At 42.5% G+C, this 27309-nt stretch overlaps 1 protein-coding gene across 2 annotated transcripts; it reads right to left on the reverse strand.

The window, feature by feature from the left end:
* Positions 1-929: 929 nt before the first annotated feature.
* Positions 930-16462, reverse strand: ido1 (indoleamine 2,3-dioxygenase 1). 2 transcript variants are annotated; one of them, XM_023978633.2, is made up of 10 exons: positions 16265-16458; positions 15229-15324; positions 14741-14860; positions 3261-3379; positions 2859-2873; positions 2550-2649; positions 2349-2466; positions 2205-2256; positions 1914-2062; positions 930-1599 (listed from the first exon to the last, which is right to left on the reverse strand). In XM_023978633.2, the coding sequence occupies exons 1-10, from the start codon at positions 16355-16357 to the stop codon at positions 1136-1138; spliced, it is 1326 nt and encodes a 441-aa protein (XP_023834401.1). In that variant the 5' UTR covers positions 16358-16458; the 3' UTR covers positions 930-1135. The 2 variants fall into 2 exon arrangements, with proteins under 2 accessions (XP_023834401.1, XP_023834402.1); XM_023978634.2 differs by lacking the exons at positions 14741-14860; positions 15229-15324 and having other exon boundaries at positions 16265-16462.
* Positions 16463-27309: the final 10847 nt, after the last annotated feature.

Consider the following 27309-nt stretch of genomic DNA (forward strand, 5'->3'; position numbering starts at 1 on the left):
GCCGGGCGCATGCACGCTGACACGGTTGCCAGGTGTACGATGTCTCCTCCGACACATTCGTGTGGCTGGCTTCTGGGTTAAGCGGGCATTGTGTCAAGAAGCAGTGCGGCTTGCCTGGGTTGTGTTTGATAAGACACACGGCTCTCGACCTTCGCCTCTCCCGAATCCGTACGGAAGTTGCAGCGATGGGACAAGACTGTAACTACTAATTGGGGAGAAAAAGGAGTAAAAAAAAAAAGAAAAAGAAGCTTGAATTGTTTACTGTGTGCGGTCGTTTCCTGAGTGAGTTTGCGAGACTTAGTGTTTGTTGTTTTTCCCAGTGTACTGTTATCCTGCAGCTAATGTTTCTCAGTAAAGTATTATGTTTATCCTTAACCACTGATTCTTCGTCTGGTCTTTTTTCTGCACCTGAGTCCAACCTTACCACGTCACATCTCTCTCTCTCTCTCTCTCCCTCTCTCTGTCTGTGAGCCATGCTGTACGAGTCAGTGCCCTACTCTGGTGTCTCTGGGCACTGCAGCTTTTTGTGGGACACCTGCTCTTTGCTGACAGTGGAGGTTGTATTGCAACGTGTTTATATTAGTCATACTGATGATGAACTGCAGGGACCTTCAATTACTTCTTTAGCAAAAACTCCCAAACAGGACATGTAGGATAGGTTGCATAAAATACAGAAAAACCCTGACTATACTGTCCGTGATGACATATGAAATCAGTACTCAGATTACGGTTAAGTATCACCCTGGTTGTATGTATTAACTGTCAGGTCATGATAAGCTAACTTTCAAAACTTTCCCCAGTCTGCCCTGGGGATCAGTGCGAGTTTTCTGGCTATGACCAAATGCCATACAGGATTTGGGGTTGTGGTATGAGCACAGTCAGTCTGGACTAGTATCCAATATATATTTTACATTCTATTTTAGATTGAATAAAGAGATTAGTGGTTGCATTTAATGGAAATGAACACATGGTTTAAATTAAGGTTTGAACTGAAAGAGTGGCATCATGTATACAGAGCATGTCAATAACACGGGGACTCGTTTAGTCAGACATCAAACCTTGTCATGCACAAACCTCTCATAATTACCAGTCATTTCATTAATTTATTAAACACACTGTAGGTATAAAAGTGTCTCTAAAATGTGTTAGATTGCAGATGTGTTTGATGAGTTGTGTATTGTGTGTTTTGAGGTTGTGCTCCATTTGTGCTCTTAGGCATGGCCCTGTTGTCCAGAGGCAGGGAGACGTCCCGTGTGCGGTCCCTCACAGTCTTTAGGAAGCTCATGATGCCCGAGCCGCCAGTACCCGTCTCCTCTAGAGCCGTGGGCGCCCTGCTGACAGTCTCCTCCTGGGAATTGTTGCCCTGGCTTCGCAGCTGGCGGGCACGGGCAGCGGGAACGGTGATGAAGCGGCTGACCACGTTGATGTGGTAGCTGCGGAGGGCCATTAGCTTGGTCACACATAGCTGAAAAGCTGCGGTCAGAAGCTCACTAGCCTCCTGCTGGACAAAGCCTCGCAGGGAGGGCTGCAGAGATATGTCCTGGATCAGATGCTTGTGGGAAGAGGGCATGTAGTTTCTCATACGGGTCAGAAAGGCTCCTGTACAAGTAGAACACATATTCACCCTCAGTGGAAATAACATCTTCAGGAGACCTTTGTGTTAAAAAAAATATGCCTATGTAAAATATAATGCCATGCCAATATGTTGTAGACATGCAGCCACATACAGTATGTATAACACAACTCCACCGTCATAACTCTTTATGGTTTTAAGTGAACACTTCCTTATTGCCAAAGAAAACATCTGTTAAGATGTACTTGTTAACACAGCCATGTGTATCTCTGCAAAACATTTATTCATTATTGTGTGGTAATATTGACTCCTCTGGACCTGTCTAATTTTGCTTTCTTACCACACTTTTCCTCATGTTTGACTCCTAGCAACTCATCAAAGCAGTGCAGCAGACTGCTCTGGGCAGCACTCGCACCAGAATACTCCATAGGCTCTGCCTGGATGCCTTCATACACCAAACCAGCTGGCATGGATGAGTTATCTTTCCACCTGAACCACACACATACAGCCATACATTATGAATACAGTCATATTTTACGTGTCATTAACTTCTGTCAGACAACTTAGACAATTAACTTCTGTCAGACTCATTTTGTATCATTTAGGCCTACTAGGGGTGTTCAGTACTTACCCAGACAGATAGATCCTTATAATGCCATAGAAGACTTCTGGCTTGACATACGCTGGAACAACATAAGATACATCTATATGCTGAGAATGCAGGTGAACTGGACTGAATATCAACACAGTAAAACATCTGTTTCAGTTGTAGTACCATGCATCAGTTTGAGTGCATCTGTCATGCCCTCCATCGCCTGGCTGATTTCCTCTAGTGCACTTGTCACAGTCTCAGCATCACCACACTGGACCCCATTAATAACCAGGGGAATACTCTGAAACACACCCACATTAACAATGTCACTCAGAATTGGGCATCTCATTTTACAGCTCTGTGTGTTTCAGAAGAGGCCTTCACCTTGATGGCTGGCACTGCAGCCAGCTCCACTAGTAGAGTGACCATGAAGAACCCCTTCACACTGTCCCCACCAGGCAGAGTGACAAGCAGCTCCAAGTTCCTGGGAGAGCGATGAAAACAACAACTATCACCATGGCCACAATGACAGCTGGTAGAAGAAGTTAACGTTCCTGCAAACATTTCAGGAGATTGTTAGATTGCAATAGTATGATTTCAAATGTCAGCGAGAGCCAACGAGCAAAGACTATTGGAATGTGTGGAATCTACAAATACAGCTGGTTGGAATCAATTATTCAAGGCAATACTTACTCAATGTCAAATGGTCTGGTACAGGAGATGAGGAAGTGACATGAAAAAGAAACACATTTACCTTAAATATCACTGAGACAAAAATAGAACAGTGTAACAGAAGAGGCAGATAATAATAATTTGGGGTGTGCTTATCTTTGTCCTATTTTACACAGGTAATGTGTTTTTTGCATATCCCACTCTCCCTGAGAAACCCACAGAGAGTGGGGTCTTGGCTAGGGTCTGCTATTCAACAGCAAACCTGTAGCAAGTAGGGTTAAGTGTCTTGCTCAAGGGCACATCGACAGATTTTTCACCTTCTCAGCTTGGGGATTCAAACCAGCAACTTTTCAGTTACTTGCCCAACTCTCTAACCGCTAGGCTACCTGCCGCCCCGGAGAATCTTGATTATTCCAAACTTACCCATGTGGATCCCTCTTCTTCCAGTTAGCCAGTACTGCGTCTGCATGGGTAAGGATGGGAGGAAGGCCTAGACGCTGAGACACCTTCCAGTATGGAATGGCCAGGTTGCGGGGGAGCATCTTATGGGAGATAAGAGTTCATATCAGAGGGACATGCAATTTTTTTCATGATGGTACTCTCGGTGCATTGCATGATGCCTGGGGTTATGTTTACAGATAGTCAAGTCCCGAATGTGTTTGCATCCAGTAACTATTTGTTGGTGTTCCATATCTCAAACCTGAAGGTGCCAAAGTTGCTGGATAATTTCACCTTTGATTTACAGTAGGAAGATATTAGAGTTTTTATCAATCCGGTTCAAGCATTCTTTGGAACAATGTTTTCGATTTTCAAAATAGAGTTGACAAGTCACAGAACTGTGGCCTTTTATAAAACAGTAAATGCATTTTCTAAATGTAGTTGCATTCTAAAAACATAAATACATTCCTCAAAACTATATACAGTCAAAATTGCTAATTTATACTTCTCTTGAATCCATGCAGACAAAACAGAAAGGTAGTCTTTAAAAAATCCCAGTAGATCAATACATTTTCTTTGCAGTTATTAAATTATAATGATCCAAATTGGAAAAATACAGTTGAAGTCAGAGGTTTACATACACTTAGGTTGGAGTCATCAAAACTAGTTTTTCAACCACTCCACAAATGTATTTTTAACAAACTATAGTTTTGGCAAGTTGGTTAGGACATGTACTTTGAGCATGACACAAGTCATTTTTCCAACAATTGTTTACAAACAGATTATTTCACTTATAATTCACTGTATCACAATTCCAGTGGGTCAGAAGTTTACATAGACTAAGTTGACTGTGCCTTTAAACAGCTTGGAAAATTCCAGAAAATTATGTTATGGCTTTAGTAGCTTCTGATGGGCTAATTGACATAATTTGAGTCAATTGGAGGTGTACCTGTGGATGTATTTCAAGGCCTACCTTCAAACTCAGTGCCTCTTTGCTTGACATCATGAGAAAATCAAAAGAAATCAACCAAGACCTCAGAAAAACAATTGTAGACCTCCACAAGTCTGGTTCCTCCTTGGGAGCAATTTCCAAATGCCTGAAGGTACCACGTTCATCTGTACAAACAATAGTATGCAAGTAAAAACACCATGGGACCACGCAGACGTCATAACGCTCAGGAAACAGACGCGTTCTGTCTCCTAGAGATTAACGTACTTTGGTGCTAAAAGTGCAAATCAATCCCAGAACTACAGCAAAGGACCTTGTGAAGATGCTGGAGGAAACAGGTACAAAGGTATCTATATCCACAGTAAAACGAGTCCTATATTGACATAACCTGAAAGGCCGCTCAAAAAGGAAGAAGCCACTGCTCCAAAACCACCATGAAGAAAAGCCAGACTACGGTTCGCAACTGCACATGGGGACAAAGAACGTACTTTTTGGAGAAATGTCCTCTGGTCTGATGAAACAAAAATATAACTGTTTGGCCATAATGTCCATTGTTATGTTTGGAGGAAAAAGGGGGAGTCTTGCAAACCAAAGAACACCATCCCAACCTTGAAGCACGGGGGTGGCAGCATCATGTTGTGGGGGTGCTTTTCTGCAGGAGAGACTGGTGCACTTCACAAAATAGATGGCATCATGAGGTAGGACAATTATGTGGATATATTGAAGCAACATCTCAAGACATCAGTCAAGAAGTTAAAGCTTGGTCGCAAATGGTCTTCCAAATGAACAATGACCCCAAGCATACTTCCAAAGTTGTGACAAAATTGCTTAAGGACAACAAAATCAAGGTATTGGAGTGGCCATCACAAAGCCCTGACCTCAATCCCATAGAACATTTGTGGGCAGAACTGAAAAAGTGTGTGCGAGCAAGAAGGCCTAAAAACCTGACTCAGTTGCACCAGCTCTGTCAGGCGGAACGGGCCAAAATTCACCCAACTTATTGTGGGAAGCTTGTGGAAGGCTACCTGAAATGTTTGATCCAAGTTAAACAATTTAAAGGCAATGCTACCAAATACTAATTGAGTGTATGTAAACTTCTGACGCACTGGGAATGTGATGAAAGAAATAAAAGCTGAAAGAAATAATAATCTCTACTATTATTCTGACATTTCACATTCTTAAAATAAAGTGGTGATCCTAACTGACCTAAGACATTGAATTTTTACAAGGATTAAATGTCAGGAATTGTGAAAATTGAGTTTAAATGTATTTGGCTAAGGTGTATGTAAACTTCTGACTTCAACTGTAACTATCAAAAGGTGCAGAATTATGGGTAATGACTCTCCTCTTATGCATATTTCACTAAACACTTTCATACACATTGTCACGCGGAGCGGAACAGGTGAACCCAAGAGCAGACTCAGATGAGGAGACTGGGATGAGGTAACCAAGTTATTTATTGAAACACGGGGGGGAGATTGAATGCAGGCCAGGGGAAGCTTGGGCGGGTTGCTGGAAACCAGGTGCGGAGGGTGAGGCTGGAGCGAGAGGTGTGGGAACAGGGTAAGCAGTTCCGGAGGGGAATCCAAAGGAGCGTAGAGTGGGGAATCGAGGACCGAGTAGCAGGACAGATGAGAAGTCGGACTGGAGACAGGGACCAGAGTCAGAGTGGGCAGAACTGTAGCGGAGAGGAAAACAGCGTCAGGCAAGGGAACAGAGGCACAACAGGAACAAACAGCTAGAAACATGGACTGACTGGGCAGAGATTACGATCTGGTAGTGTGGAAGTGGCAGGACTGAGTATTTGTAGAGGTCTTGATTATGGAACAGGTTGCAGCTGGTGGGGATCTGCTTTGACTCCAGCACACATGTCTCTGCCCACACAATAACAGACACACCGAGAGAAGGAGAGAGCACTGGGGGAGTGGCGGCAGGTCAAGGAGGCACCGGATGAGCACTGGAGGGCATGGCAGGAGCAGATGTGACACACGTTAAATCAAATAGGATTCCTGATCAAGAAGAAAATGGAAAACAAGCACATTGTGTGCAGGATTTATTCAAATAAAATTGTATTTGTCACATGCGCCGAATACAACAGGTGTAGATCATGCAATATTTACTAACGAGCCCTTTCCCAACAATGAGTTAAAACGTTTGAAAAACTTGCAAAATAAAAAGGAAATAGTAACGCAATAAAATTAAATTATGAGAATATATACATGGAGTACCGGTACAGAGTCAATGTGCAAGGGTAGAAGGTAGTTGAGGTAATATGTACATGACAAGGGTAGGTGACAACACACATGCACCACGGGTGCGTGCCCAGTCGCCTCCTGTACTCCCTGTTCACTCATGACTGCACGGCCAAGCACGACTCCAACACCATCATTAAGTTTGCCGATGACACAACAGGCCTGATCACCGACAATGACGAGTTCCCGCCATTCCCACTGTCTCCCTTAATGGTAGATTATTCTGTCACGTTGGTATGAAGGGATCGGGAGACAGGCGCATGAATGCGTAATAGTTTTTTAAATTTCTTTACCCAAATTACAGCGTGCCGTGTAAAGGCACGGGGATGAAGACCAAACAGTCACATAACAAAAACACAGGGTTGAAACCCAAACAAAGAGTGAGGAGTACCTCAAATAAATAACACAAGCGCACAATGATACCACACGGGACAAGACCCGTAACCATCTGCGCAATACACATGGCACAAAAGCCAAAACACAGCACAGGTACTCACACGATCAACGGCCATTGGAACAATAATCGACAGCCCAATGGAAACCAAAGAGTACACTTCTACAAGTACTAATCAGTGGGAATAGGGGACAGGTGTGCGTAATGAAAGTTCCGGAGGGATCCGTGACAGTACCCCCCCTTGACGCGCTGCACCAGCAGCACAACGACACCGGCCTCGAGGACTATCACAGGAACCCAGTGCGGGTCGATCAGGACCCGATGCAGCTGCCGAAGTTGCGTCGTCGGACGGGCCACTTGCCGCTGCCAAAGTTGCAGCGGTGTCGGACGGACCAGTAGCAGTGACGTTGGACGGACCGGAAGTGGCGTCGCCGGACGGACCCATTGTGGCGACGTCGGACGGCCCAGTTGCAGCTGTCGAAGTTGCGGCGGCAGCAGACGGACCAGTCGCAGCGTCGTCGGACGGGCCATTCCCACTGTCTCCCTTAATGGTAGATTATTCTGTCACGTTGGTATGAAGGGATCGGGAGACAGGCGCATGAATGCGTAATAGTTTTTAAAATTTCTTTACCCAAATTACAGCGTGCCGTGTAAAGGCACGGGGACGAAGACCAAACAGTCACGTAACAAAAACACAGGGTTGAAACCCAAACAAAGAGCGAGGAGTACCTTGAATAAATAACACAAGCGCACAATGATACCACACGGGACGAGACCGGTAATCATCTGCGCAATATACGTGGCACGAAAGCCAAAACACAGCACAGGTACTCACACGACCAACGGCCATTGGAACAATAATCGAAAGCCCAATGGAAACCAAAGGGTACACTTATACAAGTACAAATAGGTGGTAATAGGGGACAGGTGTGCGTAATGAAAGTTCCGGAGGGATCCGTGACAAATTCTCTGCTCCTGCTCCCTTCTCTCTCGTCCACATTGATACAAATCATAAATTGATAAGGTACTAAGATGTATAATGTCTCCATCAAATCTAAGAAGTTATTTAAACGTTTTTATTCTTACTTATTCGTAGACAAATGTTCAATGATGTATGAAATTGGAGTTGTTCTTCATCAACTGGTAATACATACATAATGAAGCAGGTTAATAGTTTAAACATTTCCCTTTTAATTCCAATGCTTTTTTTCAAGATACAACATTGTTATCTTTGGCGGTATAGATGGATTTTCAAGGAAGGTAAGTATATTATTTTGTATGCATATTGCATATTTCCCATCACCTAATGAACAACCAGAATACCAGTCTGGTGTTAAGCTTTCTGTGCTGTATTGACTTATCCTGAAAATGACATCTGCTGCTTTAGATTGAACGGTCATATCTCAGTTATTGTTTTCATATCTACACAAAATAAGCAATTTTCTTTACTTTCAGAGTGCGAGCTGATCAACAGGTCGAAAATGTAGATATTGCCAGATGTATGTTCACTGTCCGAGGAACAGGCCGTGGAAGCTTTATTGCTGGCAAAAGTGTCCATAACCAGAGGTAATTAAACTGTTCTGTGTTCTTTTTCTTTCTTCATCTCTATCTGTCTTGTACATGGAACCTGTCTCACATGCATTAATTTAAAGACCCTTAGGATGTCAGCTGAAAATTTTCAGATTTTCACAACATAAACACTCAGCCATTTTCACTTGACTATCAATCCCCTGTTGCTGCCAAGTCATGATTTCCCTGGGGGTTAGCCTTGCAATAACCAAGTGGTGAGACACATAGCCCTCTATGTTTAAGTGTTTCAGGTACACTGAGATAGGTGTCTGCATCACATACAGTCAGTAACCACTCACAGAGGCACACACAACTTGTATTTCTATAACCTCGGACCCACCTCAGTGTTCACTATTCATAGAGGAAGAACACATGACCACAGAGATTAGGTTCCTGCACTCCACAAAACCTTTTCTTTCTCTCTGTTAGAGTGGAACGCTTATGGAGAGATGTTTGGAGTGCTGTGACATGTCAGTACTACAACTTGCTGCGCAATTTGGAGGAAGAAGGCTACCTTGACCTGTAAAATTCTATCCACTGTGTGGGATATGTGTTCCTACCTCATCTGCAGGCAGGTCTGCAGCATTTCACAGAGAGTTGGAATAATCACCCTTTAAGTACAGAGGTGAACCTGACACCTCAGCAGCTGTTGCCTTAGCACTACACAACTGATTCAAATGATCAAGTCATCATCAAGCTTCAGGTGGTATTTATGTATTCAGTTGTGATCTGGTAATGTAAAAGTCTAATAATGACATTATCTTCTATTGTTTGTCCTCATGTGTCTGTTTTTCAGCATAAAGAACTCTGTAGCCACTTAGCGTGGACACCAGGTGAGACTACACACACAGATTCCTGTTGAACACAGTCTCTTTAACTACCTTATTTTCTCAATAACAGTCTCTCTCCTTCACTTCATCCCCCTCCCCCTTCTCCCTAAATCCTGTAGGTTATATCAGCTGTGTCGGTGAACCCCTCTCGCATCTGAACTGGCTGACACAGTGGGCACAGCATGATCATAGGTGAGAGGTCACTTGGTCGAGTCAACAAGAAGTATTATTAAAAAGATGCTTTACATTGAAATACAGATAGAGATGTAGTAGTCCCAGAGTTAACGATCCAAGGTCAGTTTTGCGTTTCACCTCCTAATGATTATGATGACTGACAGTGTTAGAATAAAAAAAACAAAGCTTAATTATGCTCTCTGTCTATCCATCTGTCTCTCATCTGCATCTATGTTTTGATGTAAGAGAAGAAGCCAGTCCCGTCATCGCCACCTCACCCGCTCTTAAGATAACCTTCGGGCCGACTGGGAGCGTAAGGCTGGTTTGGAGACACCGCTAGAGACACTATGTAATTGTGATGGACAGAGAGAATATTAGGGTAGCACTGTAATTCATTAATCACATGCTGCCGTCACTGCTCCTCTGTTTTACCTCTTTCCTTTTCTGTCTTCTACACCTCTCCCCACCTCCTCTTTCTTCCTCTTTTTTTTTATAATGCACACCATATGTGCATTGAAGTACAGATTGAACTTGTACTTATAATATTACAATTATAATATTGATAATACATGTATTATGTATTTATAACACCTGGATAATGAACTTTCAATAAAGAGTTTCACATTCTCCACTGGTTAAAATTAAGTATCTCATTGAAACACTACACCTATCCTGTGTCCTCAGAATAATGCAAATGAAGGGAGTTAGATATGCATAGGAAGTGTAGTTTACTGTTTTTTTCTGTATATATGAGTTACAACTCAGCCTTTACTTAAATCATGGTTCTAGTCTATTGCATAGTTACAATGTGTAATCATTGATGTCCCAGGAGCAGGAGTGGTAAACACTGTTGAAGTGTATAATTGTAATAAATGCATGCAGACAAAGCATCATTCAAAGAAGGGAGTTTGATACACCTGGTATTGGATATGACTGAAAAAGAATGTCTCACATAGATTCATACCTGAACTACACCTTTATTTGCCAAGGTAGAGTACATAATCAGTGAATATATTCAATGTACAGGCTATAATTGTCACATCCTGACCATAGTTCTTATGTGTTTTGCTTGTTTTAGTGTTGGTCAGGACGTGAGCTGGGTGGGCATTCTATGTTGTGTGTCTAGTTTGTCTGTTTCTGTGTTCGGCCTAATATGGTTCTCAATCAGAGGCAGCTGTCAATCGTTGTCCCTGATTGAGAATCATATATAGGTGGCTTGTTTTGTGTTGGGGATTTGTGGGTGGTTGTTTCCTGTCTCTGTGTTTTGTCTGCACCAGAAAGGACTGTATCGGTAAGCCACTTTTGTAGTTTTGTAAGTGTTCACGTTTTCGTCTTGTAATTAAATATGTTGAACACGGAATACGCTGCGTCTTGGTCCGATCCCTGCTACACCTACTCTTCAGACGAAGAGGAGGAAGGCTGCCGTTACAATAATGTGGGGATCTCATGGTGGTAACAACTACAGTACATGTAAACTCAGCAAAAAAAGAAAAGTCCTCTCACTGTCAACTGCATTTATTTAAAGCAAACTTAACATGTGTAAAAATGTGTATGAACATGACAAGATTCTACAACTGAGACATAAACTGAACAAGTTCCACAGACATGTGACTAACAGAAATTGAATAATGTGTCCCTGAACAAAGGGGGGATCAAAAGTAACAAGCAGTATCTGGTGTGGCCACCAGCTGCCTTAAGTACTGCAGTGCATCTCCTACTCATGGACTGCACCAGATTTGCCAGTTCTTGCTGTGAGATGTTACCCCAGTCTTCCACCAAGTTCTCTGACATTTCTGGGGGGAATGGCCCGAGTCCTCACCCTCCAATCCAACAGGTCCCAGACGTGCTCAATGGGATTAAGATCTGGGCTCTTCGCTGGCCATGGCAGAACACTGACATTCCTGTCTAGCAGGAAATCACACACAGAATGAGCAGTATGGCTGGTGGCATTGTCATGCTGGAGGGTCATGTCAGGATGAGCCTGCAGGAAGGGTACCACATGAGGGAGGAGGATGTCTTCCCTGCAACACACAGCATTGAGATTGCCTGCAATGACAACAAGCCTCGAGTACAGGCCTCGGTGTAATGCTCATTCCTTCAACGATAAACGCAAATACGACCATCACCCCTGAGACAAAACCGCGACTCAAAATGCTCTTCACTGATTTGCCAGTCCTGTCTGGTCCAGTGACGGTGGGTTTGTGCCCATAGGCAACGTTGTTGATGTCTGGTGAGGACCTGCCTTACAACAGGCCTACAAGCTCTGTCTAGCCTCTCTCAGCCTATAGAGGACAGTCTGAGCACTGATTGAGGGATTGTGCATTCCTGGTGTAACTCGAACAGTTGTTGTTGCCATCCTGTTCCGCAGGTGTGATGTTCGGATGTACCGATCCTGTGCAGGTGTTGTTACACGTGGTCTGCCACTGCGAGGACGATCAGCTGTCCGTCCTGTCTCCCTGTAGCGCTGTCTTAAGCGTCTCACAGTACGGACATTGCAATTTTTTCCCCTGGCCACATCTGCAGTCCTCATGCCTCCTTGCAGCATGCCTAAGGCACATTCACGCAGATGAGCAGGGACCCTGGGCATCTTTCTTCTGGTGTTTTTCAGAGTCAGTAGAAAGGCCTCTTTAGTGTCCTAAGTTTTCATAACTGTGACCTTAATTGCCTACCGTCTGTAAGTTGTTGGTGTCTTAACGACCGTTCCACAGGTGCATGTTCATGAATTGTTTATTGTTCATTGAACAAGCATGGGAAACAGTGTTAAGCATGGGAAACAGTGTTTAAACCCCTTACAATGAAGATCTGTGAAGTAATTTGGATTTTTACGAATTATCTTTGGAAGACAGGGTCCTGAAAAAGGGACGTTTCTTTTTTTGCTGAGTTTATATACAGTTGGAGTCGGAAGTTTACTTACACTTAGGTTGGAGTCATTTTAAAACAAGTTTTTCAACCACTCCACAAATTTCTTGTTAACAAACTATAGTTTTGGCAAGTCGGTTAGGACATCTACTTTGTGCATGACACAAGTAACTTTTCCAAAAATTGTTTACAGACAGATTATTTCACTTATAATTCATTGTATCAGTATTCCAATGGGTCAGAATGTGCCTTTAAACAGCTTGGAAAATTCCAGAAAATGATGTCATGGTTTTAGAAGCTTCTGATAGGCTAATTGACATCATTTGAGTCAATTGGAGGTGTACCTGTGGATGTATTTCAAGGCCTACCTTCAAACTCAGTGCCTCTTTGCTTGACATCATTGGAAAATCTAAAGAAATCAGCCAAGACCGCAGAAAAACATTTGTAGAACTCCACAGGTCTTGTTCATCCTTGGGAGCAATTTCCAAACGCCTAAAGGTACCATGCTCATCTGTACAAACAATAGTACGCAAGTATAAACATCATGGGACCACGCAGCCGCCATACCGCTCAGGAAGGAGACGCGTTCTGTCTCCTAGAGATGAATGTACAGTGGGGTTTATTTTCCACCATAATTTGCAAATAAATTCATAAAAAATCCTACAATGTGATTTTCTGGATATTTTTTTCTCATTTTGTCTGTCATAGTTGAAGTGTACCTATGATAAATTACAGGCCTCATCTTTTTAAGTGGGAGAACTTGCACAATTGGTGGCTGACTAAATACTTTTGCCCCACTGTACATTAGTGTGAAAAGTGCAAATAAATCCCAGAACAACGGCAAAGGTCCTTGTGAAGATGCTGGAGGAAACGGGCACAAAAGTATCTATATCCACAGTAAAACGAGTCCTATATTGACATAACCTGAAAGGCCGCTCAGCAAGGAAGAAGCCACTGCTCCAAAACCGGCATAAAATAGCCAGACTACGGTTTGCAACTGCACATGTGGACAAAGATCGTACTTTTTGGAGAAATGTCCTCTGGTCTGATGAAACAAATATGAAGTAATATATCAAGTTAACTATTTATTTGCTTATTGTGTAGAATAAAAAGAACAATGTACCTATGGATGTGTAGCTAGCTACTGTATGTAGCCGATCTGTGTTTGGACCCTAAAATGTTTGGTATGAATATTAATTCAGAACCTATGTACCTCAGCTATCATAGTTGATGTATCGACTTCAAGTCTGAATGGCATTAATGAAGCCTATGGATTGAGTAGAATATAAAAACGTTATTGTGCCAAGGATGCAAGTCCTACAGTTTAAGTTGGAAGTTTTATTTCTTTCATCACATTCCCAGTGGGTCAGAAGTTTACATGCACTCATTTAGTATTTGGTAGCATTACCTTTAAATTGTTTAACTAGTGTCAAATGTTTTGGGTTTTCTACAAGCTTCCCACAATAAGTTGTGTGAATTTTGGCCCATTCCTCCTTACAGAGCTGGTGCAACTGAGTCAGGTTTGTAGGCCTCCTTGCTCGCACATGCTTTTTCAGTTCTGCCCACAAATTTTCTATGGGATTGAGGTCAGGGCTTTGTGATGGCCACTCCAATACCTTGACTTTGTTGTCCTTAAGCCATTTTTACACAACTTTGGCAGTATGCTTGGGGTCATTGTCCATTTAGAAGACCCACTTGCGACCAAGCTTTAACTTCCTCGACTGTCTTGAGATGTTGCTTCAATATATCCACATAATTGTTCTTCCTCATGAAGCCATATATTTTATGACGTTTACCAGTCTCTCCTGCAGCAAAGCACCACCACAACATGATGCTGCCACCCCCGTGCTTCACGGTTGGGATGGTGTTCTTCGGCTTGCAAGCCTCCCTTTTCCTCCAAACATAACGATGGTCATTACGGCCAAACAGTTATATTTTTGTTTCATCAGACCAGAGGACATTTCTCCAAAAAGTACGTTCTTTGTCCCCATGTGCAGTTGCGAACCGTAGTCTGGCTTTTCTTCATGGTGGTTTTGGAGCAGTGGCTTCTTCCTTTTTGAGCGGCCTTTCAGGTTATGTCGATATAGGACTCGTTTTACTGTGGATATAGATACCTTTGTACCTGTTTCCTCCAGCATCTTCACATGGTCCTTTGCTGTTGTTCTGGGATTGATTTGCACTTTTCGCACCAAAGTACATTCAACTTTAAACTTCTGACCCACTGGAATTGTGATACAGTGAAATAATCTGTCTGTAAACAATTGTTGAAAAAATTACTTGTATCATGCACAAAGTAGATGTCCTAACCGACTTGCAAAAACTATAGTTTGTTAACAAGAAATATGTGAAGTGGTTGAAAAACAAGTTTTAATGACTCCAACCTAAGTATGTTAACTTCCAACTTGAACTGTACATAATAAGAAGGGTTGATGAAAAACCTTGACTGTGTCATTCTCCCCCTCCTGCCACACGTAGCCCATGGTCATCACACTCAGGGCCAAATGGGCCAGACGCAGCTCTCTGTGGCTCTCCAGGAATCGGGTGTTCAGCAAGGGCATCTGAGTGAGTAAATGGAAGAATGGAGCTGACACTATCACATACAATTGTGAGTAATTATGAATACATTCTGCTTGACACATTGCAAATGACCCATTTAACATTTTTTTTGTATATAAATGCTTCAGGCTATGTAATTTTAATTGGATTTATGTTTTGTCATCTCTGCACAGGTGGAGTCACACATTGTTATTAAAAGTTTAGATTGTTTTATGTGAACTGTCACCAAAAACGGTTGAATATATAAATCTATTTCATTTCCACTGTTCCAAACCAAGTTTGTGGAATTCAACCAGGTGGTAGAATTCCAATCCATTCCCCCCTATTTGAACCGTTTACTGATCAGCTGAGTTTGACAGCATAGACTTACCTTGAGAATGTGGGAGCGCAGCGTGTGAGAGTAGATGAGCTCTGTAACATGCTGGGCAATGTCCATCCAGGGCTGGTAGTATGGCGGCAACTCTGTCTTTAGGGTATTGAGTCATATTGAAAGTGTCAATGTATTGTCCCTCAATTAATAATATTGTTGGATGCTCTGTCTCGTATCAGGATAGGTTATGCAGAGTAGGCCACAAGCAACTGTGGAAAGTGTCAAACAAGCTTATGAAATTAGTTATAAAATCTATTCCACGTATTTTATGTATTCCAAATGATGCACTGGACATATCAGTAGTTAGAAAAGCAATCTTGCTGTTTCCTCATTACATCAATGCTTTGCTTTATCAAGGATAAAGGATAAAGTTCACTAACAGTACAAACACAAAGGATGCCAATTGCAAGTTGTTGTGGAAACTAGATCCAAAGATTAAGCAGAGACTAATTTTATGGTATAATAGTGAATCGTTTAATGCATATGACCAGCGGTAAGGTAGATCCGTCTCTGATCGCAGTCAGGGAAGGAGCTTCAAGAGTAAATGATTACATGTCCCTTATATAGTGGGAGGTGATAATACAATCATATTGTTACACAACAGTTATTTTACAGAAACAACAGTTCCAGAACACAATGGCCTTAACAGAAGTCTATGAAATGCATAACATCAAAGTCCAGCACAGAACAATAACATAACCCTTGAGAAGTGGCAACAGCTCATCCCAATTCTGCCTCAACAAAGTATAACATGTATCAACCTTGTCTGGATTGGAAGGCTCTGATCTGTACTCTGCACTCCAAATTCAAAAACACCAAGTCTTAACCACAGCTTGATTTGGGGGTCTCAGGGAAACTAATGTCACTGTCTGAGGCTGAGAAAGTTACAACCTGCTTACAACATTTACAAATATATCAGTACTACATACTTTCCACTTTGATTTAACAAACAACTAATGACTATAAGCAACAGTTGTAATGGGAAACAACTAATGACTGCAATGGGTATCCCATAAAATAAGGAGGCTGTACCTACCAGGGGTGCAGGGAGAATGAAGCCAGACACCTCAGAGACATGGTAGGGGTCCAGAGAGAAAGGCTTCTGTGAGTCTGTGATAGTAGTGGCCATGGGGGCTGAAAGAGGATCCCTATATGTGCAGTGATTGTCAGGCAGTTTGAATGATCTGGTAAGTATGCAAAGTGAGTCCAGCCAGACCTCAAACTGTCTGCACCCCAGCACAGAGTTCACTTGTAAACCGTGTCAACAAAGATCTGCTTACACAACTTTTCTTTTTACCTTTAGCCACACTATTGCACAATGGTCTCATCACATCATGAGTTAGTAGTTATAGGGTCGAGTTTGACTTGACATAGTTTGAGTTGTACTGTTATCAGTCTATAAACATGTTTATGCGAGAAACGTGTTACAGTAAATTACACATTGTTATTTTGATTACAAAATAGCAGCTTGTATAGCAGTGAAGAAAATAGTAATGCAGCAGCCTCATCTAGTGGAATAGATAACACATTACAATGGTTAGAATCACATGATTTCAGGTGACTTTATATTACCAAATCTCTGTACATTTTCACTTAAGCATTGTCAATTAACATATGCAATACCATTGTTTTAAGCAATGTTATGTTTAGGGTTACAGTAGCCAAAAACACACAGTAACACCAATGTGTTCATGAAAGTCAATAACTAATTAGTCCTTCCCAAGGAGGTTTACTGTTAACAATAGCTAAGCTTATTTATAGATGAGTGTGCACAGATTTGGGTGTGATGCAGCCTCTGGCACATTATTGTTATTTAAAAACCTTGTGTCAATGCTACTAAGGAATGTATAGAAAATACATTACTAACTGCCTTTACAGAATTACACAATTTTGGCTAATCAAGTAGGCCTACTCTGGCTTTTCTTTCCACACAAGGACATTTAATGATAAAATACTGCACTAGTCAAGTTCATAGAAATGTTGAACTCTAAAGGTCAAATGATCCTCCTGTCCTCTGAACAAAGTTAAAATATACCAAAACGTGTGTGTACAATCCAGCACAAAGTGTAGTGAAGAAGGCAGTCTCAGGACCAGCCTAACAGAAAACAAAGTTTTCAATACACTTTACAACAAGGAGGCCAGTGAGTGACTGTCTGCATTCATGTCAGTATATCAACTGACCAACAGCTGTCTACAGGTATGCTTAGGCTATGTATTATGTCTACATTTCTTACTTAATTTAGAATATACCGATGAGAACTCTCGGATCCGAAATAAGTGCATTTACACATAATACTTACATGTGAGCTGGATGTGACTCTTCTGTCTACATTGGGTCCTCTGTATTTTATTGCTATTAACTTAAGTTAATGTACTGTATGTGCTTTCAGTGCATCCACACTGCATGTTTTTTCTTTTTTCAAATTGTATTCCACACTGGGCACACTGTATTCCACACTCCACATATGTTCACAATGTGGCCCTGGCCACCTCGAGACTACACATCACCTCACTGATGTGGCTCAAACTCTCAGGTATTTAAAAACAATCTCTTACTGTCTCTCTTGCAGTCTGTCTGCCTTTTAGAGGGGTTTCCTAACCCCAGCGTACTGCTTTATACCAAAAGTGATGATAGGGCATTTGGTTGAAAAACTAATTAGAAGTGTATTGCAAATATTGTTTCTGCCATCTTTTATAATTTCAGCTGATGATCCTTGGAACACACACACCAGGCAGAGCCACAGCCAGTATGAGGGATGGAAGTCCTACCAGCTGCTGCCTGTATTTTTTACGAGTCACTAGAATGTGAAGCTTCACCGGAATAGGCAAGCCCAGGTTGTAGAATCTTGTGTGCATGTCTTTCTACAGTGACAGACTGTTGCATGAAGGTTGGCTAAACACACTATCGCCATAGCAGAGGTCAACTTTCAATCTGTTGCATTCATTTAATATCATTGTGGTAGGCAAACTTGCCTTTCAAGCCCTCAACTTGTCATTCGTTGACAAGACTAAGTCTTGTTCAATGTATGAGTTTTAGTACCTCTTACTCTGAATTATGTGGTCATATGAGTGAAAAGTGTATTTTGTTGTATGCTTAAAGTCTGCCCTGTCACACTCCTTTCTGCTTGCTTTGAGCTGGACTCTTTTGATTGCAGAAGTGGGGAACACCTGTGGGTATTTGGTATATATAAAGACACAACATATTTTATATTATTTGTATTGCCTGGCAGGTTGGCATTCCTTTTATAAGAGGACAGCCAACCTGAGCCTCTCCCTGACACCTCTTGCATCCTAGAATGAGTAGCCAGATCCTAGAATGAATAGCCCGACTTTCTGTAGTCTTCACCCCAACCATCTAGCCACTGACTCAGCAAGCCAGCATTGTCAGACGCAGATGAGAAGCAGATGTGATTGACGGCCACATACCCTTCACCAGGAGCAACACCAGACAAACTGGGAGCTCGACTGGACCCGTTAAGTCCTCGGCCTTGGCGAGTCTGTGCAAACTGTGTGGTGGAAATGTGGGGGGCTGAGATACCAGCTTTGAGAGAAGTACCAGCTATGAGAGCCTTGGGTGTTGGTGGAGTTACTGACCTGTGTGTGTGTTAATCCTGTGACTAGGGCTGTTGCTGTGACATTATTACTGCCACACTGGCAGTCATGGGTCATGACTGCAGTAAAATTCTACGTGACCAATGAATCACAGTAATCTCATTTTATGCACTCTGGACATATTTTAGTAGTACCCAACTCTCTAACTCTCATCAGGCCACTAATGACCTGGTACTCGGGGCTCTATTGTCCCTCCATCAGGTCCCAATGGCCTGGTACTCAGGGCTCTATTGTACCTCCATCAGGTCCTAATGGCCTGGTGCTCAGGGCTTTATTGTACCTCCATCAGGTCCTAATGGCCTGGTGCTCAGGGCTCTATTGTCCCTCCATCAGGTCCCAATGGCCTGGTACTCAGGGCTCTATTGTCCCTCCATCAGGTCCTAATGGCCAGGTGCTCAAGGCTTTATTGTCCCTCCATCAGGTCCCAATGGCCTGGTGCTCAGGGCTCTATTGTCCCTCTAACCACTCTGATATCAATGCAAATGCTATCAAAAATCACATCAAACTCATCAAAACAGTATGTGCTTTTAAAATTCCTTTAGGCAATATGAGATGGACGGGAGTTCCACGCAATAATGGCTCTATATACGTATATACTGTACACTTTCTTGAATTTGTTCTGGATTTGAGGACTGTGAAAAGACCTCTGGTGTTCAGTCAGATGAGGTAAGTGTGTGTCAAAGCTGTGTGTAAATTGACTATGCAAAAATGTTAGCATTTTTTGCACATGAATGTCACTTATAAAAAGAAGTAATGCAGTCAATCTCTCCTAAACTCTTAGCGAAGACAGACTGGCATGCATAGTATTTATATTAGAACTCTAATCGGGAACGTGAGCTGGGTTTAGACCGTCATGAGACAGGTTAGTTTTAACTAGGTTTTTCTTTGCAGCACTAGGCCACATGACTGGACAATAATCAAGACAAGACATAACTGGAACCTGCAGGACTTGCTTTTTGGAGTGTGGTGTCAAAAAAGCAGAGCACCTCTTTATTATGGGCAGACCTCTACCCATGGGCAGACCTTAACAAACATAGCATCTATATGTTTTGACCATGACAGTTTACAGTCTAAGGTAACACCAATTAATTTAGTCTACTCAACCTGTTCAACAGCCACGCCATTCATTACCAGATTCAGCTGAGGTCTAGAGCTTAGGGAATTATTTGTACAAAATACTGGCCACCCATTCCAAAACTAACTGCAACACCTTGTTAAGGGTTTCAGTGACTTCATTTGCTGTGGTTGCGGAATCATCAGCATAAATTACCTGCCAGTGGCAGAGGGCCTAGAGAGCTGGCCTGTGGTACACCCCACCATACATGTTTGACTTTAGAGAGGCTTCCATAAAAGAAAACTCAGTGAGTTCTATTACACTGAACACAAATATATGCAAAAATTTCGAAGATTTTACTGAGTTACAGTTCAAGGAATCTGTCAATTGAAATAAATTCATTTGGCCATAATCTATGGATTTCACATGACTGGTTAGGGGCGTGGATCAGAAAATCAGTCAGTATCTGGTGTGACCATGGAGTGCGACATCTCCTTCGCTTAGAGTTGATTAGGCTGTTGATTGTGGAATGTTGTCCCACTCCTCTTCAATGGCTGTGTGAAGTTGCTGGATATTGGCAGGAACTGGAACACAATGTCGTACACGCCGATCCAGAGCATCCCAAACATGCTCAATGGGTGACATGTCTGAGTATGCAGGCCATGGAAGAACTGGGACATTTTCAGGAATTGTGTACAGATCCTTGCGACATGGGGCCATGCATTATCATGCTGAAACATGATGTGATGTCGTCAGATGAATGGCACGACAATGGGCCTCAGGATCTTGTCACGGTGTCTCTGTGCATTCAAATTGTCATCGATAAAATGCAATCGTGTTCATTGTCCGTAGTTTATGCCTGCCCATACCATAACCCCACTGCCACCATTGGGCACTCTGTTCACAACGTTGACTTCAGCAAACCGCTTGCCTGTTAAGGTTGAAACTGGGATTCATCCATGAAGAGCACACTTCTCCAGCATCAGTGGCCATTGAAGGTGAGCATTTGCCACTGAAGTTGATTACGACCCCAAACTGCAGTCAGATAATGCATAAATTCTTTGGTTGTGCAAACCCATAGTTTCATCAGCTGTCCGGGTGGCTGGTCTCAGACGATCCCGCAGGTGAAGAAGCCAAATGTGGAATTCTTTACAATTTGCACCTGTGCAATGATCATGCTGTTTAATCACATTCTTGATATGCAACAGCCCATCCACCTGACAGCTATCTTGGCAAAGGAGATATGCTCACTAACAGGGATGTAAACAAATTTGTGTACATAATTTGAGAGAAATATGTTTTGTCTGTATGGAAAATATCTGGGATCTTTTATTTCAGCTCATGAAACATGGAACCAACACTTTACATTTGGGTTTATATTTTTGTTCAGTGTAGATAGCTCTGTTTCACCTGTCTTGTGCTTGTCTCCATCCCCCACCAGGTGTCTTATTTTTCCCCATTATCCCCTGTGTATTTATACCTGCGTTTTCTTTTTGTCTTTTGCCAGTTCATCTTGTTTGTTAGGTCTTACCAGCGTGTTTTACGTTTCTCCTGTCCTCAAGTTTTAGTTTTCTAGTCTTCCTGGTTCTGACCTTTCTGCCTGTCCTGACACTGCCTGCCGTTCTTTCCCTGATTGACTCTGCCTTGGATTACGAACCTCTGCCTGCCCCTTTGTTATAATACATATTCTGAGAATCGAACTATCCGCCTCCTGTGTTTGCATCTGGGTCATATCCTGAGTAGTAATAGTACGAACTGGCCATGACTGAACCAGGTCCGCAACGCTGCCCCCTCCAAGGAGCCAAATTGGAAGACACAAGGAGTTACTTCATAACCTTGTGGAGGGACTCCATACCTTGGCAGAATGCCATGACCATGCCTTCAATGCGTTGTTGGAACAAATCAAACTACGCTGTAGATTTTCACAAGTTGGCCACCGAGAGTGCCTGGAACCCGGAGTCCATGTTCGACACCTTCCTTCACGGATTATCGGATGTAATTAAAGATGAACTCACAGCCCGGGAGCTGCCCATGGACCTCGACTCCCTCATAGCCTTGACCATAAGGATCGATGGGCGGTTACGGGAATGCAGCAGGGATAGGTCTGTTTCCGGCCACACGTGCTCTTCCACGGGTTCCCCCTCGCCTCTGAAGAATCCCGGAAGTCCCAGATGCCTGCATTTCTGAGAGAATCCGATGTCACCTGAGTTCCCTGTCGACTAACCTACTCCGGAGCCCATGCAACTGGGCAGGGCCAGGTTGTCACCTGAGGAAAGTTTACGCAGACTGAGCTCCGAAAGTTGTCTGTGGTACTTCAGAACATTTCGTATCCACCTGTCCATTAAAAGACCAGGCTCATCAGTAGGTATGAGTATACTGGTGGGCATACAGGGAGTCTCCCATCTCCCATTACTCGTACTCCTCCCCATGCTATCCTGCTGTGGGGTGACCGGTCTAAATATCTCCAGGTGCTCATTGGTCAACGGGAGCTTTATGGACGGGAGCTTTAAGGACGCGACCTTGGTGTCAGAGCTGGGCATCTCCACACAACCCCTCCATTCCCATGGATGCCAGAGCATTGGATGGACTCTCTATTGGCAGGGTCACTCCCAGTACGGTTCCCATCAACCTGCGAGTGTCAGGTAACCACAGTGAGTCCATGCAGTTTCTGCTCATTGAGTCTCCTCATGTACACGTGGTTTTGGGATCGTAATGGCTCCAGAGGCACAACACCCTGATCAACTGGGCTATGGGTTCTATTCTGGGTTGGAGCCCATTCTGTCACACACGTTGTCTCAAGGCAGCGCAGCCTGCCCCTGGACGTCCTCCTGCGGGCTTGGGAAAAGCCTCAGATCTCTCAGCCATTCCCGTGGAGTACCAGGACCTCCGGGAGGTTTTCAACAAGGTCCGCGCCACATCTCTTCCTCCGCATCAACCCTACGACTGCGCCATTGACCTCCTCCCGGGGACTACACCGCCTTGGGGACGTCTTTATTCCCGGTCTGGTTTGGAGACCAAGACCATGGAAGGGTACATTGAGGACTCTCTGACTGCAGGGTTCATTTGTCCTTCTGCCTCCCCTCATGGAGTTAATCTATACCAGCTGATACAAGTAGGTATCCTATATTAGGTAGGCCAACTGCTACTTGGATGGATAGGTGGAGGTTGCAAGCATAGAGGTAGATGTCTACAGTATCTAACTCTATGGTTGCAAGTCATTACAAGTCATTACTTTGCACTGATTCTCCTCATGGGCAGTACCAATATGAATTTGACCTAAAAGTCATGTTACTGCGTGAGTTGCATTCCAATTCTTCACCCTTCTCCCAAAGTGTGCACACTTTCTTTCATGGATTTAGCAATGCTGGAAACTATCTCCTGCCAGTGCTTACACACCTATTCTATGCTTTTAAATCCATGATGAAGAGTGTGCAAGTGCACACTTAACCATCTTCTTCCAATGATCTGCACTTGTTAACCCCCCTTTGTGGATTTAAGGCAATGGATTGCTACCACCATGGTTGGGGGGATTTCTGCCATATTCCTTACACTACCAGTTCATTCCTTTTCAAGCCCCTGAGGAGGATTATATGAATGCATACTTCGGTTTAGGGGTAGTGGGTCGGCTTGGTCCTGATTCTTTACCCTTCCTCCCAAAGTGTGCACTAGTTCAGGGGTCCTCATTCTTGGCACTGAAGTGCAGCAGTGTGTAAATTGTCATCCCTACCTGTGCTATAACAAACACCTAATTGAACTACAATAAGACCATACTTGGGTAAATTTAGTGAATTAATGGTTGGTTGTGACAACATGCATTAAACCCAAGCATACAGTTATTGTGAACAATAAAAAAAACAGTAATCGAATTGTGACTTGTGCACTTATCGTTAGTTGTACATTGATCATCTGTGTTATGTTTCCACTCATGTTTAACCTTTTTGCATAATTTTTGCTCCTTTTCACAGGTTGTTCTGGCTGATGACCTGTCTTCATAGCTGAGAAAAGACGATGAGGAATATCACTTCGTCCCCAATAATACTACTAAAGTTTCGAACTGTACCGATGAGAAAGAGGGCAGACTTATCCATTGTCAAGTTTACAGTGCCAATTTGTTACCAGGCACTAGTCACATGTTTAACAAGGTATTCTGCGAATAGAATTACAACACAAATGTTCTTGCTCTTTAGTGAAATTCTACCAATGTTATGTTGGAAACCTGTTTCTTGAACACCATTGATTCTAAGGACAATAAGTGTTACCTGTAGGACAATTTCTGTATCACAGGTCTCCAAGTGTACAGTAGGTGTATATCCTTAATAAAATAATTTGTGATGGTTAATTGTGCAGACTGATTGCCATGGCATGGACATGACAAATCAATTAATTCAACACTTATCTTCTTTATGCTTCTGATTTTCAAGTCTATACCAGGCCTGGGCAATTATTTTCCATAGAGGGCCACATTAGAATATATTTTTGCCATCGCAAAACGGAATCATATTACAGGATTATACATCATGTGTATGACTGTGTTGGCAGATATATACAGTCGTATGAAAAAGTTTGGGCACCCCTCTGAGGCTGCYTAATAATTTACTCTGTCGTCACAGAAAATTATCACAGTGGCATGCCATTCATTTTCTAATAAAAGCTGAGCACTGGGGTATTGTCCAGACAAACATTTTTAGTGTAGCAATATTAAGTTGTATGAAATTAAATCAGATGTGAAAAATAGGCTATGCAAAAATGTGGGCACCCTTGTCATTCTGTTGATTTGAATACCTGTAACTACTTAGCACTGAATAATTGGGACACACAATTGGTTTGGTGAGCTCATTAAGCCTTGAACTTCATAGACAAGTGCATCCAATCATGAGAAAAGGTATTTAAGGTGGCCAATTGCAAGTTGTTGTTCTCTTTGACTCTCCTCTGAAGAGTGGCAACATGGGGGCCTCAAAACAACTCTCAAATGACCTGAAAACAAAGATTGTTCAACATTATGGTTTAGAGGAAGGCTACAAAAAGCTATCGCAGAGATTTAAGCTGTCAGTGTCCACTGTGAGGAACATAATGAGGAAATGGAAGACCACAGGCACAGTTCTTGTTAAGGCCAGAAGTGGCAGGCCAAGTAAAATATCGGAGAGGCAAAGGCGAAGGATGGTGAGAACGGTCAAAAACAGCCCACAGACCACCTCCAAAGACCTACAACATCATCTTGCTGCAGATGGTGTCACTGTGCATCGTTCAACAATTCAGCGCACAAGGAGAAGCTGTATGGGCGAGTGATGCGGAAGAAGCCTTTTCTGCACACACGCCACAAACAGAGTCGCTTGAGGTATGCAAACGCACATTTGGACAAGCCAGCTTCATTTTGGAATAAGGTGCTGTGGACTGATGAAACAAAGATTGAGTTATTTGGTCATAACAAGGGACGTTATGCATGGCGGCAAAAGAACACAGCGTTCCAAGAAAAACACTTGCTACCCACAGTKAAATTTGGTGGGGGTTCCATCATGCTGTGGGGCTGTGTGGCCAGTGCCGGTACTGGGAATCTTGTTAAAGTTGAGGGTCGCATGGATTCCACTCAATATCAGCAGATTCTTGGGAATAATGTTGAAGAATCAGTCACAAAGTTMAAGTTACGCCGGCGCTAGATATTTCAACAAGACAACGACCCAAAACACTGCTCAAAATCTACCCGGGCATTTATGCAGAGGAACAAGTACAATGTTCTGGAATGGCCATCCCAGTCCCCAGACCTGAATATCATTGAGAATCTGTGGGATGATTTGAAGCGGGCTGTCCATGCTCGGCAACCATCAAACCTAACTGAACTGGACATGTTTTGTAAGGAGGAATGGTCCAAAATACCTTCATCCAGAATCCAGACACTCATTAGAGGCTATGGGAAGCGTCTAGAGGCTGTTAATTTAGCAAAAGGAGGCTCTACCAAATATTGATGTGATTTTTCTATTGGGGTGCCCAAATTTATGCACCTGTCTAATTTTGTTTTGATGCATATTGCACATTTTCTGTTAATCCAATAAACCTAATTTCACTACTGAAATATTACTGTGTCCATCAGTTATTTGATAGATCAAAATTAAATTGCTGATCCAAACACCCAATTATTTATAAATGGAAATCATGGAAATTGTCAGGGGTGCCCAAACTTTTTCATACGACTGTATATACAGTTGGAGTCGGAAGTTTACATACACTTAGGTTGGAGTTATTAAAACAAGTTTTTCAACCACTCCACAAATTTTTTTTGTTAACAAGCTATAGTTTTGGCAAGTCGGTTAGGAGATCTACTTTGTGCATGACACAAGTATTTTTTCCAACAATTGATTACAGACAGATTATTTCATGTACAATTCACTGTATCACAAGTCCAGTGGGACCGAAGTTTACATACACTAAGTTGACTGTGCCTTTAAAACCTCTCTAGGATATGTGGGACAGTAGTGTCCCACTTGGCCAAAATCCAGAAAAAAATGTAGCGGGCCAAATTCAAATAAATCTTTCATGAAATCACACACGAAAGACACCAAATTAAAGCTACACATGTTGTGAATCCAGCCAACATGTCTGATTTCAAAACGGATTTACGGGGAAAGCACACCAAACAATTATGTTAGCTCAGTACATAGCCACAGAAAAACACAGCCATTTTCCCAGCAAAAGATAGTAGTCACAAAAACCAGAAATAGAGATAAAATGAATCACTAACCTTTGAACATCTTCATCAGATGACACTCATAGGACATCATGTTACCCAATACATTTATGTTTTGTTCGATAATGTGCATATTTATATCCATAAATGACGAAATGCCTCCAAAATATCCGGAGAAATTGCAGAGAGCCACGTCAAATAACAGAAATACTCATCATAAACTTTGAAAGATACATGTTTTACATAGAATTAAAGATACACTTGTTCTTAAAACCTCTAACGAGTCTCCCTCCCGGATCCGGGATCCTCATCAAAAAAGCTGACTAGCATAGCCTAGCCTAACGGGACAGGGATATAATAGAATTTCAAGAAATCACACGTCCAATACAGCAAATGAAAGATAAACATCTTGTGAATCCAGCCATCATTTCCGATTTTTAAAATGTTTTACAGCGAAAACACAATATGTATTTATATTAGCTCACCACAATAGCCAAACACACAACGCCATGTTTTCACCATGTTTCCACCGCATAGGTAGCTTTTCACCTCTATTCTTTATCCACAAATAGAGATCAAATGAATCACTAACCTTGAACAACTTCATCAGATGACAGTCTTATAACATGTTATACAATACATTTATGTTTTGTTCGAAAATGTGCATATTTGAGGTATAAATCGTAGTTTTACATTGCAGCCACCATCACAAATAGCACCAAAGCAGCCAGAATAA

This window comes from Salvelinus sp. IW2-2015, linkage group LG33 (assembly GCF_002910315.2).
Source record: "Salvelinus sp. IW2-2015 linkage group LG33, ASM291031v2, whole genome shotgun sequence".
NCBI classification, from domain to species: Eukaryota; Metazoa; Chordata; class Actinopteri; order Salmoniformes; family Salmonidae; genus Salvelinus; species Salvelinus sp. IW2-2015.

Coding starts and splice junctions, on each gene's coding strand:
- ido1 (XM_023978633.2), bottom strand. CDS start 16,357: ATGGCCACTACTATCACAGACTCACAGAAGCCTTTCTCTCTGGACCCC. Junction 15,325..16,264: donor TCATTCTCCCTGCACCCCTG/GTAGGTACAGCC, acceptor AATACCCTAAAG/ACAGAGTTGCCGCCATACTA. Junction 2,063..2,204: donor ATAAGGATCTATCTGTCTGG/GTAAGTACTGAA, acceptor TGTGTGGTTCAG/GTGGAAAGATAACTCATCCA.